The following is a 21,176-nucleotide window of genomic DNA, read 5'->3' as shown; positions in this document are numbered from 1 at the left end:
GGATTTTCCATCTTCAGCTACAGCAAGCAAAACGGCACCCATCAACAACAGGAAAAGGCTTAATATGAGCATACAAACCACAGGGAGTTGGCTGAGTAACTGAATAATGGTTAGAGGTGAGCAACTGTCTCAGAGTACTTACGCATTTTTTCCTCCATGGGAGCTGGAATATGATGATGCTGTAAGGCCTCCACATTTCAATGAAAACACACAGTTTTATCTAAGACCAGTCAAGCTGAAGCTGACCTGGCCCTTGGCATGATTCAGTCTAAAAGCACATTTGTACAAGCAGCAAAAATCCCAAAGGTGAAGACTAGCAGCAAAGCAATGATGAGAAAGTTAGGAGTGCAAGATCTTCCCTAGTACGTCTGCAGTCAGAAAGGGCCCTATTTCTAACTCACCTGCAGTGCCAGAGGACAAATGTGAATTAAATAGTAAATTTGCTGGAAAAAAAACAAACAAAACCCCCACAACAAAAATGCTGCACAGCACATAGTTACACATTTTTTTCAGTGTTTCCCATGTTAAAACATCAGAAAAAAGGTATTTCTTATAACAAAAGTCTTAACTTTGTGGATGTGTGAAGTAAACTCCCATAGATAGTATTTCAAGGTAGCAGTGCTACCTTGCTTCAGGTAACAACCCAAACATCAAGTCTTTGTGTCACTCCATGTTTTATGTGATCCTGCAGAGTCTTGGAAATTAAATGTTGAGGGGACAGAAAGCAGTAATCAGCAGGCCACCAATACAACTGTAGCCAGAAAGACTCTGGCAAACTCCTAGCACAAGTAACCTGAGCTTTTATGCTAAGTTTATGACTCCCATTTATACTGCACTGCTAGACACATATGCACATTATTTTTAAAGTAACACAGAGTTAATTAAATAGAACTCTTTTGTACTTAAAGGAGGAACACAGGAAATGTCTTTCACAAGAACTGCCCAGTCACAAACGTGCTGTTCCTCTTGCACAGCAGCGTACTGTATTTGCTCAGGTCTTACACATATACTCTGCCTCCCCCTATACTTTGTCGCCCTCACTAGCCTACTGATTTATTTTCCATTCTATACCCCAGTGTCTCCTTTCTCTGTACAATGCACGCCAGAAAATGTCAACTCTCTCATTCTGCCAAGCATATCCTATGTAATATTTACACATATAAACAAACGATATGTTACAGTAAAAGCTGTATCAGAGACATTGGCAAAAGGGAAAGAGAAGCATTTCAGTTAAACTAGGACAATACAGGCTGCATATTCAATTTTCTACAAAGTGACCTTAATCAAATGCTTTGGATTTTGCAGCATAACTAAACGAGCAGTTCTTAGTAAAGCCTGTAAAGGATGACGTACCTAAGACATTTCGGTAATTGACAAAATATGCCATTTCTAAAATGTTTATTAAGCATCTGCATAACATTGATATGGCTATAATTTCAGATTTATTAAAAACACAACACACACAGACTTGTTATACAAAAAGCAGACATACCCACAACTGCAGGAAATAACAGCTTACTACCGGTGGAAAAGCATAAAGTTTCACATGGCTTGTTTTCTCTTAGGCAAAGAAGTAACTTAATTCATCTAACCTAAATACACATCATCACCATGGCTAAATACAAGCAAACACAAATTCTGACCACACTGTTGTCTTACCAATAAATATTTGTCATCTTCCCTTCTTCCCACTCTCCTTCTAAACTAGTCACCATCTGCTTAATCTCAGCTGAGATGTCTATTTCACCTACTGCAAAATTAACATTGGGTATAAAGACAGCTCTTCAGAGGCAAGGCAAGCTCTACTGCAGGGTAACAGGAAAAATGTCTCTACATGGTTACAATAATTTGGATTTCACCATCTATTCAGAGAAAAGCAGCAAAAAAGTTCAGTCGTTTCCTGACTAGCATAGCAAGTTATAGCAAAATACACATTCTATCGATTTTTAATTGCATTGCTTGCATACTGAAAAGCCCCAAAGGGAAGCGTTTCTTTCTAAAGCATAAAGAAGGGCACTGAAACTGCTTACCTCACTCAGCTTTGCAGGGGAGTCATTTCCATATTTCATAGCAACTCCAGAATTCATGATTAGACTTCTCAGGGCTTGATGACTTCTGCAGATTTTAATGCTTCAAAGCTTTGTTCAACTGATTCAATACTTTCTTTTCCAAAATTTTATGTCTGACACATTTTGCTCTAGACAGCCATTTATACTCCACACTGACAGTTTAAATTAACAATGCAAAATCTACTAAAAGAGCCAAATTGATTTTGACTTCACAGACAATCCATTGCTGCAAGAGACTTGCTAATATTGTGAAGTGCTCAGATAATCCAGGGAAGGAACTGCTTGCCAGGATCCCAAGGCTGTCTTAGTCCATCTCCAAGGTGTGCTTCATCTCTGCTGTTTGTTCTGTGCTGCTCTTTTCCACAGCCCTGTTTAAGAGCATTTCCCAATGCCACTAACGTACTCAGAAAAATTTGATGAGCTTCATACAAGTTCACGGAGAAATTAAAAAGAAAGTGCTGCTACAGTCTTCAATGAGGGAGAAAGGAAAAGAGAGAAAAGCTCCTCCATTTGAGATGAACCAATGCTGCACTTCACGCTAAAGTTTTCCCTGCCAGTAAGCCTGGAGTTTAAGTGGTTTATGATCAAACACAGCTGTCTTGCTGCTGGCTAAAGGGCGCATGGAAAGGGCGGTACTAAAGGAGAGTGTAAGTGGGAGGGAGACGGCTACAGAGAGTTCATTTTGGAGTTGCAGGCATGTTTCCAGCTTTCTGCATGCTAACTACTATACACAACACTATAAAGCTAAGTAAAGGAAATGGCACCTGGATAACAATAAATTTGATTGCTATTCCCATGTGCAATTAAGTAAGAAAAGTTGGGGGATTATGGGGATGGGGGTTGTAACAATTTCAAAAGGTCACAGTAAGCCCAAAAGCACCATTAGAAAGCTGCAGATTTTACATAACACACTGACATTTTACAAAGACTTTGGGGAGATGCTACAGCAGGAAGGGGAGAAAAAAAAAACATTCACTTTCAGTATTCAAGTAATAATCTAGGAAAATCCTTAACAAGCTGGCTTTGTGGACATGCTGCACCCACTGCAAGAACAGACAACCTCCTTTCCCCTTCCTTTTATCCCCTAAAACAGTGACAGCCCTGTACTTCATAATGCTGGATTATGATGTACTTTTGGAGTTAGATGTAGGAAATGCCATACTCTGCAGCTGAAATTTACCTGATCATCTTAATACAATGTATTATTAAAGTGCCTAGTTAGTTAAAAAAAAACAACAAAACAACTGTGAGAAACAGGAATAAATACTATGCAAGCTGTGGCACAACTCTTTGGGGAAAAATAACATTACAATGGGAAACAACGCTCTCCAAGACCAACATTTTGAAAATCACTTTGTGGTATTTTTTTTATTCTTGTTAATTACAGATTAACATCAGTATGCACACGCAGGGATAATTCATCCAAATGACAATACAGAAAGTGCATTAAGAACAAGAACCTGTCTATTGCTCTATCATACTAAAAAGCAGTAGCACTTTCCAGGTCCCTGTTATTCCTCCGTGCCCACCATCAGGAACTCTCCTCTGTCACAGGAGGAAAGGGGAATTACCCCATCTCTTCATAAGACTTTTTACTTTCATCCTCCATGTCCATTTTCCACCCTTTCCTTTCTGTTTTTGTGGTTTTGTTTTTTTTTGTTTTTTCCCGTTCTCCAATTTGCTTTCTAGTAGTCTGTATTTTTGGGTTTCCCTTCCTCTTTCCATGCCCTCCTTGCATTGCCTCCATTCTTCATTATTTTCCTCCTTGAGAGAATCCTCTCTGCCTCATCTTTACAATTCAGTTCTGCCGCTACATTTTTAGTGCTTCTCTGTGTGTTTTTCCCTACTCATCCGCTTTATTCCCCGCGTTTCCGTTTATTGCCCCTCACAGACCGGGAGCGGGCTGCACTGCTCTCTGCTGGCAGATGGCTGCTCTCTCAGACAGAACATACAACTGCTTCCCCTCTCCAGTGGGCAGGAAGGCGGAAGACACAGACTGCAGTACGGAACAGCATGTCCCCAACAGTTTTGATCAACAGTGTTTTATACCCAGGAACATAGGTACTGTATAACGACTTACCTCATATTTCATACATGATTAAAAAAGCGGCTTCAGTTTAAGAACTTCTGCAGCTGACACAGTACATTTAAAAATGTTTTACCAAGTTATGCTTTCACCAATGGGAGGGTGATAAAAGCTTTTGTATTTTGCATCATTACCCTTATCAACTTTTCTATTCCTTTGTATAATCTGTTTAGAATCTTATCTGATCTTTGTCCAATTCTGTCACATATATCACAGGTTCACCCACACAGGGATGAGTCTCAGAATTGGTTAAGAGTAAAGTTCTATGGTTTTCCTTTTCTAAAATAAATGCCATATTAATTATGGCCTCAATATACTGCATTTCCTCTACTATATTCCTATGTTGCCAAATACTTCCCAGATGACTATAAACAGGCATTCAGAAATTAAAAGACTTTATTTGCTTTCCCCACTCACCATTCTTGTCCATTCCTGGCAGACTAGCCATCAGACAAACCACATGATACTATGGATGCATCCCAAACATAATGGTGCAGGATGCACAAGATCTATATACCCAGATACATGCAGTCATATACCCAGATGCTTCACAGGATTTTTTTCTACCTCCTTCAGTAGCTTTATGTTACTCCATACAGTAACACAGTGGAAAGAGACAGATCCTGACTGACAACAATAGCAGAATTCATAGTTTCAGATGTGCACAAAAACATAAGCGATACATGCAGATACTTTCAGAACAAAGTTTATTTATAACTTAAAAATAATGGTAACACACACACACAAAAGAAGAGTTACACCAAATTCTGGTGAAAAAAATTATTTTACTTTAACCCAAGTTGACTGCCATTCCAATCTCTGCACGGAGTGTTACGGGATTACACATTTCTTAGTCAGAAAGCATCAACTCTTAACTAACCTGTAAGTACTGGCACTGCTTGTTTCAGTGTCTTTGTAAACTCTGAGGGCATTTCTTTATTGTGGAGGGCTAGATAAGACTAAATGTAATCATTCTTCTAAAATAATCTTATTTTACTAACTGAATGAAGACATTACATCACAAAATTTCCAGAAAGACCTGAACAATTGTCTCCACGCAGTTCCACCATACATGTAGGGGATCTAATACAGTAGCAGGATCCAAATAACTTTGTTGAAGCTGAAGTGTATTTTCCCATTGACTTGTGCCAAAGTCAGGCTTCAAAGAAAACAAAGGAAAATCTCAGGTATGCCAATTTTGGACTGCCAGGAAAAGAACAGAGTACCCTGTGATCCAGCAAGAGAGAGGTGCTGGCTGGACACAGTCTCTTCTTTTTCTGTTTGGCAGCTGACTATTCATTCTTGCTCTCCCTGACCCAGTTCCTCACCTAGAAAAGTGATGCTGCCTTTCCCTCAATCTTACGCCTATCTCTTTTTTATCCTCTACACTTAAGGAAGGGGTTGGCATGGCATGTGGATGGGAAAAGAAATCTCTTAACCTACATTTCTTGGCCCAAGAGGACACAGTCTCAGCGGACACCTCAGTGTGTACTATGATGCAAACGAAAGGAAGTTGGGCTTCCACTCAAATCTCAGTGCATTCTGATCAGTTACTGCATTTTATACCTCTAAAGCACTCATGATGCATACTGCTTGTAGCTAAATGCATCTGCACTGACAGATTCTTCCCAAGGTAATTTCAGAATTATCCAGTAGCAACCATTAGGGTGGCCAGTTTGCTGACTGTGGATCTAAGGACCCTATGGCCACTCTATTCCATTTGTTTACTTTTATGAAAATGTAGTAAAAGAATCATCAATATGCATTCAGGATTCACTGAGGAGTCTACCTTTTAAGTGACTAATCATTTACTAAGATTTACTAGATCATCTGGTATAAAAGGATTCTTTTTGGACAAGATGTAATTCTCTTGCCCTCCTCACCTTTGACTTCTGAAACTGCTACGGAAAATGGAAGAAGTGAGCACCGTAGTTACTTTACAAGGTTTCTCCCTCATAGTATGTGTCGTGGTTTAAACCCTAGCCAGACTCACTCCCAGTGAGTGGTGCCGGGCTGACAACAATCGAGCCCCCCCCCCCCCCTTCCCCAGGTCTCTCCCCTTCCCCGCTCCTGGAGGGATGGGGAGGAGGATCAAAAGAGTGCAGCTCCTACGGGTTGAGACAAGAACAGTCCAGCAACCAATGTACAACACAAATCACCACCGCTACTACCAACTACAACAATGATAAGGGAAAATAACAAGGGAAGAGAATACGATACCACTGACCAAGAAACGAGTCCCACCCGGAAGCCCGTGTCCTTCTGGGTAACTCCCAGTTACCCCCCACCCTGGGCATGACGTGCTGTGGTATGGAATACCTCCCTGGCTAGCCTGGGTCAGGCGCCCCGTCTCTGCTTCCTCGCGGCTTCCCCTCCTCCCTGGCAGGGCATGAGCCTCACAAAGTCCTTGGTCAGGGTAAACATCACTTAGCAACAACCGAAAACATCAGTATCACCAACACTGTTACCAGGCTAGAAGTCAAAACACAGCACCGCACCAACTACCACGAAGGAGAAACATGACTGCTACTGCTGAACCCAGGACAGTATGTCTGAGTAATTACAATACTCTATTTCTTAACAGCCACTGCAGCAGGTCTGACAATTGCCACACATGAATGTTTCTTCCTTGTTTTGACAGCTGTGGAGTGAAAAACACAACATAAAAGCAATTATCAAGTATGTATGTATCACATATTCTTCAGCATAGAGTGCACCTCTTTCTGAGGAGCAGTTTCACTCCACACACAATATGCACATTTAGCTGATCACCAGCTCCAAATGTATGAGGTAAGGCCGCCTGGGTTGGTTCCGTTTAATTAGCACTGTAATTGAAATGCAACTAATTGAAGTCCACTGAGCATTTAGTTTGTTTGCATTTGTTTCAGTATCATGTCTACAGTTAGAGCAGCACTCTGCACACTCACATACAATAAATTACACCTACAAATACTGCAAATCGACTACACACAGTCTGAATGCAACATGGTTTTGTTTTCACTCTGGCACAGAATATACTGGTGTAATTACAAGTCTAAATTTCCATGGAGAAAAGAGTAGCAAGAAGACTAAACTTGGAAGCAGAAATTCAATACAGTAGCTGGATAATGCTTCCAGAAAATTCTGTATTCAATAGCACTAATGCACTATCATTTAAAAGAGAGAGTCTGAAAGGGATGGTAAATTCTTCTTGATGCAAACTGTTCTCATTAATGCAAGTGAAGATTATATACCTAGCTTGAGAGAAAAAAAATCCAACTCATTTGAAACAATTGCAGGTAAACTTATTCTGAAGAATCAAGCACTCTCTGAAGAAAACACAAGCAAACTTCTTTCCTTCAATCACATCTAAAACAGATAACATGTCTAGAATAATGTCATTTCCAAATAGCACTTCAATCAGCTATTCTCACCTGTTCACCATTCCTCAAATACTTAATCCACTTAAAAAGTCACACCCTTGACCTGATTAGTCTCATTGGGAGTTCACATTTGACCTCTTTTTCCATCCTCCAGTATTTCATGCCATGAAGCTATTCACCAACCTGTCAAACAGCCACTTCCACTTTGTCATTTTAGTAAAACCCATACATTTTGATTCCCTCTGACCCCACCTGAGCCTTAGCATCAGGTCAGGACAGGAGAATGACCAGGGAGGCAATATGTGCCTGTTACTCACTTTAGAGACTTGTCTGTGACAACAAAAGGGGAGACAGTAGCAATTAGTATGCTCCTTTCATGTTGCAGCCACCTAATTATCATTGATGTTCATTTGTTCCTTGCTTAAAAACACAAACAAGGCCATTCTGTAAAACACAGTTCTTGCCATCATACTTCTGCTCAACTTCCCTTCATTGTCCTGCATTCCCTCAGTTCAGTTATGCATTCCCCCAGTTATTAACCACAAGGTAAATAAAGTCATTTCACTTCCAGTCCCTTCATTCTTGGTAGCTAACTTGTATTCCCTCATGTTTACCAGCTGTGAAATGAAACCCTTTCAAAAATTATCATCTGCATAAGAAAGATTTGACTTTTAATTGTCCCCTGCTAAGTCTCTCCTATTTTTCCCAATCCCTCATAGTTACATTTCCTCACTAACATTCTCTCCTTACTCCTAAATGCTCTTGGGTTTGTATCTTGTGCTTCATACGTTCTCATTTCTGGCTCCAGCCCCCACTCCACAGGTATGATCTTGTCTCTTCAAACATTCAGCAACCCAATTCATCAGCTGCCCAATTCTTTTACTCTTGAACTCTTCCAAGATGTCTCTTTGTGGTCAGTCCCTAATTATTTTCCCTAATTATAAGATTTCTCTCCACTCTGACTTCCATTACCACTGACATATTGAACACTCAACTCCTTGACCTGGATCAGTGACCACCTAAGTGTCCACAGGGACACAAAGAAGGGGGAGGCATCCTAGCCCCTGGTAGGGGGAGAGCAGAGGGGGCAGGATCACCTCCTTTGACCTGCTGGTCATGCTCCTTTTGATGCAGCACAGGATACAGTTGGCTTTCTGGGCTGTGAGCGCACACTGAAGCTGCCTCATGATCATTTTCTCATTAACCAACACTCCCAAGTCCTTCTCCACAGGGCTACTCTGAATCTCTTCTCTCCCTAGCCGTGCCTGGGATTGGTCTAACCCAGGCTTAGGACCTTGCACTTAAACTTCATAAGGTTGGCATCAGCCCACCTCACAACCGTGTCAAGGTCCCTCTGGATGGCATCCCTTCCCTCCAGCGTATCAACCCAACCACACAGCTTGGTGTCATCAGCAAACTTGCTGAAGGTGCGCTCAATCCCACTGTCCATGCCACCAAGAGATGTTGAACAAATCGGTCCCAACACTGACCCCTGAGGGACACCACTCATTACGGGTTTCCAGCTGGACATTGAGCCATTGACCGCAACTCCTTGCATGCGGCCATCCAGCCAGTTCTTTATCCACCAAGTGCTCCACCTATCGAATTGATGTCTCTCCAATTTAGAGACAAAGATGTCATGTGGGACAGTGCCGAACACTTTGCACAAGTCCAGGTAGATGACACCAGCTGCTCTACCCCTGTCCATCAGTTCCGTAGCCCCATCATAGAAGGCCACCAAATTGGTCAGGCAGGATTTCCCCTTAGTGAAGCCATGCTGGCTGTCACCAAGCACCTTGTTGTTTTTCATGTGCCTTAGCATGCCTTACATACAAATACATGCATATACACACACATCGACATAAATGTATGTATGTATAAGTATTTGAAAAATTAGATTCACTGAAATGTTCCATTTGAAACATTGTCAAGCAAATGAATTCAGGCAAATGCAAGGCAAGTGTCTGACTTATCCCTGCTTGAAGCTCTGTAGAACTTTTGGGCTGGCATGAGTATTTAAATAACAAGAGCACCAACCTCACTGAGCACTTACGGAGTTTGGCAATCTCTCATTTTGGCAGAAATTGTAACAAAAATTACTTAAACCATTATGTCACCTGAAATTATGTGTATATATATATATATATATATATATATATATATATAATCATAGAGTAGTTAGGGATGGAAAGGACCTTAAGATCATCAAGTTCCAACCCCCTTGCCATGGGCAGGGACACCTCACACTAAACCACATCACTCAAGGCTTCATCCAACCTGGCCCTGAACACCACCAGGGATGGAGCATTCACAGCCTCCTTGGGCAATCCATTCCAGTGACTCACCACCCTAATAGGAAAGAATTTCCTCCTTATATCCAATCTAAACTGCCCCTGTTTAAGCTTTAACCAGTTACCCCTTTGTCCTGTAACTACAGTCTCTAATGAAGAGTCCCTCCCCAGCATCCCTATAGGTGCCCTTTAGATACTGGAAGGCTGCTATGAGGTCTCCACGCAGCCTTCTCTTCTCCAGGCTGAACAGCCCCAACTTTCTCAGCCTATCTTCATACGGGAGGTGCTCCAGTCCCCTGATCATCCTCGTGGCCCTCCTCTGGACTTGTTCCAACAGTTCCATGTCCTTTTTATGTTGAGGACACCAGAACTGCACACAATACTCCAAGTGAGGTCTCCTGAGAGCAGAGTAGAGGGGCAGGATCACCTCCTTTGACCTGCTGGTCACGCTCCTTTTGATGCAGCCCAGGATACAGTTGGCTTTCTGGGCTGCAAGCGCACACTGCTGGCTCATGTTCATTTTCTCATCAACCAGCACCCCCAAGTCTGACTCCGCAGGGCTATACATATATATATATATATATATATATATATATATATATATATATATATATATGTGTGTGTGTGTGTGTGTAACCTCTGGTCAGTAAAACTCCCTATTTTAGATATTTTACTATCAAGAAATTCAGGATTTACTATCAACAAATTCACTTCTCAACTCCCTAAGTATTTAATATCCAATAAATACAAGTATTTCTTTTTTTTTCTAAAGGTCTGTGTTTTGCTTTTTGTTTATATGGGTTTTTTTCTCTCCTTAAATAGCAGACATGAAATCCAAGCTCCTTATTCTAAAACCCCATCTGGTCCATAAAATGCTTTTTTGTTTTTGCCGTTCTAAGTGCTCTGTCATGTACCTTTCAAAGCTCTTCTGAGACTTTTTTCCTATACACCTTCCTACATTTAAGCTTCTCACCATAATCTTCAAGGCTGCCTTACAGCTTTCATGTCTGTCAGTTTTGTTTTACCTTGGGAAGGACAGCAAACAACCCTGCTTCCACATTTACGGTATCTCTGACTTTCTTGTATCGTCTATCTGATTCGTGAAACATGATTACAAAGCTAAAATCATCTTTATTTTCAGGCCTCACCTGGATAGTCCCTTACTTCATTAAGTTTAGAAATTACTTGCTAAATATTTCTAGTGTTTACTGTTATAGAAGGGTCTACCAACCAACTAAACCAAAGCAAATAAACAAACTTCTCTTTAAAAAAAATTGAAGTCGTGTTTGCTCTGTCTTCAGAATTTACAATTCTGACAAAAAATCCTTTCAGCATTATGAACAAATACCTGGCGCCTCTGTAGGTGCTACAGAAACATGTTTCCCTCCTTTTCTATAATGCATACCAGACAGTCAATATCCATGTAAATATTAGATTCAACCAAAAATATGCATTTAAAATGTCTTTAAAAATTCATAGGGTAGAAAGATAATGTCTTTTTCTCCAGTCAATTCCCTGAAATTATAGCCTCAAGTAGGTAAAGTAATACAAAACTTAGTGTAGGAAACTAAAGACGGTTATTTAGCTTAAAGGCACAAATGTAACTTAGGAACATCACTGAGGTTCTTGTTTTATTATGAACTCTTCACAAACAGACACTGTCCTTCCTGAAACTCAAAAGTTTACTTTCATTGCTTCCTACCATGATGAAGAGTAGGGTTTAACATACACATCAACATAGCTATTATCATAATCTATCTGCCAATTGAGAAGGATAATGTGATTTTCTAGCCCAAAAATGAAGCAGTCATGCTGAAGCAGTTCTTCACAAAAAGTAGAAATAGTAAGTGCAAGAGAATGCCTCTGCATAAGTACTCAACTCCCATCTTCTCTGCACTGGTACCAAAATACTTTCCCAAAGCAGCTGTGCTGACAAATATATATTCATTTAAAAAATCAAAAAAAAGCAAAACCAAGCAGAGCCCTCATACACACATACACAAACAAACAGAACCAAACATGAAGAGAAGCAGGGAGTTTGAACAGTTTCACCATTCTGCAATGCCTCAGGTCAATGTCCCAGACCTGATAGTGACAGAGAAAAGACCTCAGGGAGCAGGAGCATGTTGGTGAATTTACCCATGGCACTGAGAGGCTTCTGTGGAAAACCTGCCGTGTCTCGCCTGGTTGGCAGGATAGTGGTTGATTACTCCATTATAACTGAACTAGCACTGAACTGTAAAAACACATTAGAGTCCGTTTTCAACTCTGCAATGCAGTCAAGATTTTCATTCTGTTATCAAATTCCTTTGTATCATGTAACCAAAACATAAGGGGTTAGTAAGTTTGTGGAAGGGGAGTGGGAATAAGTCTTCTCACCTTTTTAATAAATGAGGATTCACAGAAGCTCAGGCAGAGCACAGGCAGGAAAGCTGTTAATACAAAAGACCCTGTTAGAAAGCTACATGGTAATTGCTCTGGCAAACCAGAATCCAGGAGGTTAATGTTGCTTCAACAGACTATTCTTGGGCCTCAGGCTCACCTTACCACTTTGCCAAGCAAAATTATAATATAAATATTATATTCTGTATAGCTGTGTGCAGTGGTGCTGTCCTAACATACCAGATGAACTGCTCTTCAGGAAACTGGAAAAACACAAAATTTGAAAAAGTGAAAAGATCTGAACACCTGCACTGGAGATAGGGTTTCCTCAACTACAGCAAACAAAACAGGACGCACAAAGACAGTTTCTAGCAAATAGGGGGAGTAGGGAAAGATATAAAGACCTTGCAACTAAGTTCAATTAGAAGTTTTGAAACTTCTTCCATAGGCCTTCAAAACATCTACTTAAACACACTTCTTAAGGGGCCCTTTTCTGTTGCACCCGGTTGCCACATGGCAGTTCCCATCATGCAATTACAACTACTAGGCTGGGTCAAAACCCATCATTCTGTTACATTTCACCTTTGTTACATGCTTGTAAGAGATATTGTTCAACTGTCACATAAAAGATCCAGTTAAAAGCCTCAGTCAAAAGGATCTATTAAAAGGCTGCCTCAGCAAATTTGCCCATCATGTTGTACTCTGTAACATGTTGTATTCTGTAACAGAATAACAAAACAAACAAATTCCCTCAGCATGTATGCTACTGAAGTGAATTTCCAATAAAGCTTACAAATCTGCCTTTTGCTCACCTCTACGTCTGTTAACAATCCAGTAAGTTCAAAAGACAGAAAAAACGCATTTCATATAAAGTAGATGACTCCTGGCAGACCTAATCCATCATGTCCATTTTAATTTACAAGAGAAGAGTAACTGAGCACTGTTAGAGGGCTACAGAAGCCAGGACTGTAAAAATACAATGCATAGACTTAATACACCTGATACCTGTTTCAGACAAACAAACTCCATTACAGTGCTGGCTTGAAATCAAAGTCAAACAGCAAACAGCTTCCCATTTAACATAAAAAAGATCTGTCAGACAAAACTGCCTTTCTGCCTGCTTTCTGGTAAGCCAAGCCTCCTGAATCTATATTCCAATAATCAGTTCTTGCTTTAAGAAACTCTTGGATTCTAGTTTTTGACTGTCAGAATGGAAATGACGCCTACTTTGGAAGCAAAGGCACAAAAGGCCAGGTTATCTTGCGCACAAATCCTTTATAAATAGTAAGTGCTACTGTTCACACTACTAGAATGTTCAGCTTTAGGCCTTTCTACCTACTAGGGTTCCAGCTGAAGAAATCATTGGGCTACATTTTTACATTTTACATTTTGCATTCTTATTGAAAAAACTTCAATAGCTTTTACTGGCATGAAAAACAAATTGTAATAAAAGTTGCATGTAGGACATGGAAAACAAATGGCTGCAAGGGGAGGAAAGTAAGAGACATGGCTCCTGCAGTTTAATTCTGACAGTATGCTGAATACAGAACAGATTTTCCAACAAAGTAACTTGGGAAAAATCAATTCGTGCACAAGTAACTGAATCCTGACATATCCTATAAAGTGCTATAGCACTGAATAAATTCCTTGAAACACACAGATTCTAAGCATTCCTTGTCCACACCAGCCTCATGCAGAGAAAATAGAAAGCCATTACTCTCTCCGATCCAAAAAGATGTGTTTGCAGAGCATTGGGTACCTGATACTTTGGGGCCAAATTTCCCTGTTTAATAAGAAAAGGGGTGGGGAAGCTGAAGGAATAGAGCTTCCCAAACCAAGGAACAAAGAAGCTTAATTTAAAAACAGATTTGGAGAGAGGAGGGAGAAGAAAAAGGGGCAGAGTTCGCCAGAAAAGGAAATACTAATATTATTGAGTTATAAAACCATTTAAAAATTACACAATAAATCAGGCACTTTACAACAGGTTTTCATTAGTAGGGATACCAAAGAAAAGTAGCCTACAAACTAACCATGGAATCACCTTTCACAGTGTAGTTCTGTCATCAATCTTCCTCAATAATTTTCTTGAAAGACAGTTTCCCAAAAGAAGTGCCTGTGTAATTTTGATAAAACTCATCTCATTTACAGCTGATGGTTGTAAACTAAACAACAGAGCAAATGGTTCATATTTAGGATAGCTGTAAGAGTATACCTAGACTGACGCAAATCTCTATGAGGCCTTTTTTTCCCCACCCCCTAGAAGAATATTTTTGCTTTCTTTGGTAAACAGACACACCTTCCTGTTTTTAACAAGTTAACTTTAAAATCTACACTTACTAGCTAGTTAAAATGAGCCAAAAATGTAGCTTAAAAAAGTACAGTATACATAACAAGATTTACAGCTTCTTGGGAGGGTAACTGGCATAGGGTTTTTAAGCAGTACAGTTTTTACTCTGTAAACATGCTAATGTTACAGTGACTTGTGCCAAATAAAAGCTTACATACATAAGATGGACAAGCAGACATTCTTATCAGTGAATAATCTGATCATATCAGTCACTGTAAGGAAAGACTGCTGGTTACATAGCCATATCCCCTGCTAGTCACACAGCAAAGAACACTAGAAATAGCAGCAGCCATACCAGGAGGCAAGGTAGGAAGTAACAGAAAATTGTCTGTCAAATGGTCTGAAGTGATAGAGAAAGGGCCAGACAAAGAGATTAAATTCAGCAATTTGAATTTCATCACAGAATGTCATATGTGAATATATGTCAAATACCAAGCATCTCTATAGTACTCTTTTGCTAAAGTGCTAAGTGCACTTAAGGCATTGCAAAAAATCATTATATGCTCTGTAACCTGATGGCAGCACTGAATTTACATGCAAATCACATAGTTTAGATCTGCATGTATCTCAGAGCACACAAATGGTTATTGTGACTCAGGATAAAACAGCCTATTAATGCTGTTTCAAGCAGTTATCCAGAACCAGCTGCACTACAGTCACAATCTGACATATATGTAAACAAAATTATAATATTGTGTGCTCTTTTGTACCCAAAATATATATACATAGTCAACAACAGCAAGTTAGGTTTGTTTGAATATAGAGCAGATTATCTAGGAGGGAAATAAAAAGCCATATGTCCCTGAAAACAATGGTTCTGTCTGTCATAACTTGCAGCTCAATGCTCTGAAGGAGTGAAAAATTAGCAATGCAAGCATTCACCAGATCTGATTAATAGAGAAGTATCACAGTAAGAATATCTATTTTTGCAGAACATGACACTTCCTAAAACGACAGTAAGTTCCCACCTGCTAGAGATCATGATGAAAACTAGTTCTAGTACAAGGACATACTGCTTTGCTATGGATATGTCCAGTATGGCTTTGTATTTTATAAACTTTTGGGTTGTGTACCCACCAGAGATTATACCTGCATTTGGCACAGAGAGTCCACAGTCAGAACTAAATTTGGTTTAGTCACCTTAATCCTTCTGTACAGAAAGCATACCCTGTCACACAGATGCATGACTAAAATGATCCATTCCCAAGCTCAAGAAGGTTTTTAGCACCTTCAAATGAGGTAAATACACATGCAAATTAGGCAGGAATAGCTGATGAAAAGCAACCTAATTCAGAGAATATGCATTAAGAATCTTGTAGCATTAGCTTTCTACTTTGTTCTTGATGGAGACATTGCAAAACCAGCCCTGGTTAAGGTGAGAAGTGCAGATTTGGCAGGTGGAGCAATCTGTTCCAATGTTCTCCTAACTAGAGCATTGACAGCCCTGCACAAAATAAAGCAGGATTATGCCTGTGTGGTTTCTGGCCAGAACCACAAGATGCTGCAGGAAGCAATGCTGACAACTCTGTAAATATGCCCTTCTCTCTCACATAGTAAGAAAACCACGCCTGTGGCACTTGCATGGCTGCTTTGAGGAGGAAGTAAAACAGAGGCTTCTAAAAGCAAGTGATCATGAAGAAATCCTACCATGCTCTATTCTCAAAAACACATCTGTATTCTTCCCCTCTTGAAGTCAACCATATCCTCATCAAATCTTTCTAAATGTTTTCAACCAAAATAGCCCTAGCAGGGAAGGTGCAATCAAAGAACTGCCAATACAGCTCAAGTATATTTGGAAGGAAAAAATCAAGAGATTAAAGGATGCTGGATCATGATTAAAGAATCGTATCAGTCCAGGGACTCAATAGCTAAAAAAACCCTCATGTATCAACATACCTGGGGTCACTCACATTTAAAAAAATGTAAGATCTTCGTGCAGAGACTTTCTCAGCCCACCAGAGTTATTTACAGCAGAAAGAATGGAAGTAGGAGATCATATTATACTGGCAAATGAAACAATACCAATACTTATCTAAACTTATCTTATTCCATACTTATCTAAACTTATCTACCTGCGATAAATACATTCATCTTAACACTGAACTAAGGCACACATTCTAAATTTAAAAAAAAAAAAGTTAACCTAGTCTATTTTAATCACTTGCAAAGAGAATATGAAAAGGGAAATAAACATACCCAACTCTTACTGCTTCACCTGATTAAACATAACAGTAATTCTTATGTGAAATATGCCCACCATATCAAGAGGATGTTTCATGTGATCTTTTCAGAGAAGAGCAATACTTCAGCTCCTACAACAGCATGCTATTACTGATACATAGCATACTGATAGCGCCACAGGGAATGCATTAGTATCACATGGCTGCCTGGGAAGTGAACAGATGTGAACACAATTAGCTATTTCACTAGTTACATGACTATCCTTGTCCAACTTTGAAAATCCAAGTAAAAATAAAAAACAGCTCTCAAACTTCCACATGCACAAAGAAATCCTTTTCTATCCATGAAGGATATTAGAATTATTTACATCCCAATGCAATACACACTGAGTTCATAAATGACTACATCTGGAACACATACAAGGGTTCTCAACAGGGATATGTGCTGCAGTATTTAACCTACCAGCAGAAATAGGTACATTATCTAGTCAGTGGTGACGGGTCATATTAAAGGTTAATATGTTAGTCATAAATACTGGTATCAAAGTAAAGCTATCTAAAAATGTGAGTCTGAAAAATACTGAAAGATTTACACACTGGTATTTAGGTAAAACAAAAGCTGAACCTCAACATATGTTAATAAACTAAACCAGCAAAATAATGTGAAGCGAACAGATAAAAACATGCAAAGAGTATAAAGGGTTAAATTTCAAACAGCACTTTCTAAAATATACATTCTTTCTGTGAATGAACAAAATCTTCAGAGGAGATATTATGTTTTTATAAAGCTTTATAGAGCTGTATGTTCACAGGATTTCACAAATGCATTAAAAATTTCACTTTATAAAAACAAGCAAAATTATAATGGCCTGACATTCATTTAGATTTTGCAAATCTCTCCAGAACTTAAATGCTGCTGGCAGCATAAAGATCTTCTGTATGGACTGAGGAGTATAATCTCTGCTATAGAAGTACATAATCACCACAGAGATGTCTTTAGCCTGACTGCACCGTTTAAAATCAAAAGACTGTCAGAAAGAAAAAAAAGAAATTAAGTAACAAGAATTGACACTCCAAAAAGGGAAAGCAGTTCAAGGAGCTGAGAGAAAAACAATCATACGATTTCCAAGCAAAAGAACTGATTTATGTTCACCCATACAACAATTACTTTGTTAGACCTGTAAGTTTAAAGCCTAAACATTTCTCAGAACTGCTTACAAGAGTGTGTACATATGGCCTGTTTAGATGCGTTTGGGAGAAGCTGCCAGGAACTGTGCATTTGAGAGAAGAATGACACCGAGAGGCCCTGCTCTGCTTTTTTATAAGTGTTATGAAGAAGATAAATCTCTCTGGTTAACTTTAGGAGAATTGAGAATTCCAGAGAGAAATGTCCACACAGAGTCTGTTTCTTAATTATTTGTCCTTCTATTATACAGCTTTACAAAAAGAAACAACTAGCAAAGGGAAGAAATGCAGTTACTAAGTACTCATCTGGGTTGGTTTTGGTGGGGTGTTTTTGTTTGTTTTGTTTGGGGTTTTTTTTTGAGGTAATACTGGTTACAGTAATACTTTGGTATACTTTGTACAGTAGTACTTTGTATATAAGGCATCTTTCATAACATTAAGTATAGAAGGAATTTAGAGATGGGAATAAACTGACAGAAAAATGTAAGACCCAGAGACCTTTATTTCATATCAGCCTTCAGCATTTTTATTTTTAAGATTTCTACACATCACAGGACTGCAGTAGCCTTCACACTGTGCATTCTAGAAACACTGCACACCTGTGTCTTTATATTTGCAAATGTGCAAGAAGTTACCAAAGCCTATGATTTCTGAACCATCATCAGCCAGGAGCATAGACAGAGGACATACAAAGTGCATACCCACTTTGAAACCTGAATGAACTCCAGATCCAAATAGGACACAGCAACTAACATTTTCTAATCCAGGAAAAAAGTATGCAAGTCATTCTTTTTGCCAGCTATATTTCTCTTAAGCAGCTCTACTTAAAACGTCTGTCAAAGTGCATTGTACATCCTTTAAACTAATCAGGTGTGCAACAGCTCATGTCCTTTCAAAACGCTAATATTTAAGCAAGTCAACCAATGCTACAGAACACATGTAACTGAACAAACATTGATTCACCCATTATCCTCCTTAGACCTAGACTTGCATCTTTTTAGCGGATTATTGTGAGAGCAGTTTTCAGTGTGAGGAAGTACTCCAACTGTTAATAGAGATATTAGGTTAGATGGATATGATTGTTCTTTTACAAATCCACATGTTGCCTCTTGGTCATTTAAGTTTGCTCACATTTCCAGAAAACTGCTGGAAAGTATAATTAAAGCTGCTAACTGACCTATAATTTCCCAGGCCCTTCATTTTAACCTCTCTACAATATATGTGTGCCTGCCCATTTTTCTGCTCTTTCCAGTTTCCATATGGTTCTGTCCATTTTTGAAGATCAAAGAGTTTATGATTAACCACACTTCATCCCTTACTATCATTCTTAGGAAAAATGAGGACACAATTCCTTTAAGGGACTGTCAACTTGCTTGAACTTTTTTCTCCCTTAGATAAGTTTTAATATCTACATATTTCTACTCTGAATATGGAAATTTTAGGTCATATATCAGCCCATATTCAGGAACTTAAATAAAACTTAGAAGGCCTTCGAAAACACTTCCAGAATATTTTTCATCATTTTCTTTTCAAGTAATACAAGAATTTAAAGCAGTTAAAGAATTGATTTTCCTCTGTTGCCAGACACCACCTCCATTAAGACATTAAGTGTTAAACTGGATGTTGGACTAGATGGCCACCTGAGGTTGTCTTACAGCCTGAATTATCCTGTAATACCATGAACTACAAGACTGTTTCAAAGTCAAGCATGCAAATAAAGTCATTTTAAAAATTAGAAACTTTTAATTTTCATGTTAACATCTTTTACTTCTCCACTCAAACTCCTGTAAAGCATAAATCAGAAACATGCTACAAAATAGGTGGTCTTTTATAACACATCTGGCTTAAAATTAAAATATAAGCTTGACAGCAATACAGTGGAACGCACAATAGTTACAGATTTTTTACAGGGGAGAATAGTTGTTGCCTGTAGAAATAAAAAAGCAAAGTGCTAGCTCACCAAGGGTTTAAAAAAATTATCAAATAATTAAGTAATGAAATAACATATGAAGAATTTTTCTGCACAACACTTCTGAGCAATGTGACACCATACTTAAAAAACATTAATTGATAAGAGGTTTTCAGGCACAAATCTTAGAATCATGGAATCATTTAGGTTGCCAAAGGCCTTTAAGATCATTGAGTCCAATCACTACACTAGCACTGCCAAGACCACCACTAAACCATGTCCGTAAGCGCCACATAAAAAACATCTTCTGTTAAATTGTATAAATTAAGAAGTTCAATTTAGCACCTCATGATTCCTACCCTTTTCAATGAAACTCAATTATACAAGCTTTGGAAATACTATACACCTACCAACTGCTAAAATCACATGAGTTTTCTGGTAAATGAAAGGCGGCAGCAGCAGCAGCGTAGCATTGTTTCCATGAAGGCTCAAAGGCTCTAAGCCTGAACTTGATATGCTGCTTTCAGAAAACAAACAAAAAACCACAAACCAAAACACACTGACAAAAAAACCACAAACAATAAAAATCTTCTACAAAAACTTAAAAACAGAAGCAAAATGCACTTACAGTGTTGACAAGTTCTAAGTAGCTTCCTCCAACAGAGCTGCTAAAACTTGAGGCCTGATTTAGAAGTCTTTGCAGGGAAGCCTGTCGGGTCTCATTGCTTCCACCATATTCCAACACCTTTTGTAGTGTAAAATTACTCTGGAGGTCTGGACTCTGAAGGTCTCTTGCTCCTGAATCATACTCCCAGCTTTCTCTGGCTCCTGATAAGGCACCTAAAATGCAGAAATGGAAAAAACATACCGAACACTAAACCATATGGCTAAGAGCATTGTCCAGACACTCCTTGAACTCTGGCTGGCTTGGTGCTCTAACCACTTCCCCAGGGAGCCTGCTCCACTGAGTGACCACCCTCTCTGTGAAGAACCTTTTCCTAGGTTCTTCTGAACTTCCCGACTCAGCTCCATTCCATTTCCCCATGTCCTGTCACTGGTCACCAGATAGAGGAGATTGTCGGGGTGAGCAGCTTGAGAGAGGACGCCTGCAACACCGGAGCGGAGCGGGGTGAGATCAGCGTCCAGGGGCCTCACCTCAGAGCAACAAGAGCCACTGAGGAGGGAGCCTCAAGTCCTCGACAGAACTTGCCCAGGAGCCGGCAGCTCAGCTCACGCGAGGAGCTGACTCACCGGGGGCAGAGCCAGGAGGAGCTGCACCAGCCCTGACTGAGTGAAAACCTGACCCAGGGAGCGCGAGCGAGCAGGAGTGCGGCGAACAGAGCGGGTCGAAGGCAGTTCACGCGG

The 21,176-nt window shown here is 39.5% G+C and overlaps 1 protein-coding gene across 3 annotated transcripts in view; it reads right to left on the bottom strand.

The window, feature by feature from the left end:
• MCC (MCC regulator of WNT signaling pathway) overlaps positions 1–20,668 on the bottom strand; it is a 173,420-nt gene extending 152,752 nt beyond the window's left edge. Inside the window, exon 1 of one of the 3 annotated variants that reach the window (XM_062604212.1) lies at positions 20,440–20,668. Coding sequence is in view for 1 of the 3 variants with exons in the window: in XM_062604206.1 (XP_062460190.1) it covers positions 2,031–2,087 (57 nt within the window). In the remaining 2 variants the exon portion in view is untranslated. Of the gene's footprint in view, positions 1–2,030; positions 2,680–20,439 lie in introns of those variants that run through there. The other 2 variants (XM_062604206.1, XM_062604209.1) reach the window with 2 other exon arrangements.
• Between the last annotated feature and the right edge of the window lie 508 nt (positions 20,669–21,176).

The sequence above is a fragment of the Pezoporus occidentalis genome, unplaced genomic scaffold, assembly GCF_034315485.1.
Source record: "Pezoporus occidentalis ecotype Australia unplaced genomic scaffold, CSIRO_AGI_Poc_V1 ctg84, whole genome shotgun sequence".
In the NCBI taxonomy this organism is placed as follows: Eukaryota; Metazoa; Chordata; class Aves; order Psittaciformes; family Psittacidae; genus Pezoporus; species Pezoporus occidentalis.
This window is presented reverse-complemented; position numbering and strand designations above follow the sequence as displayed.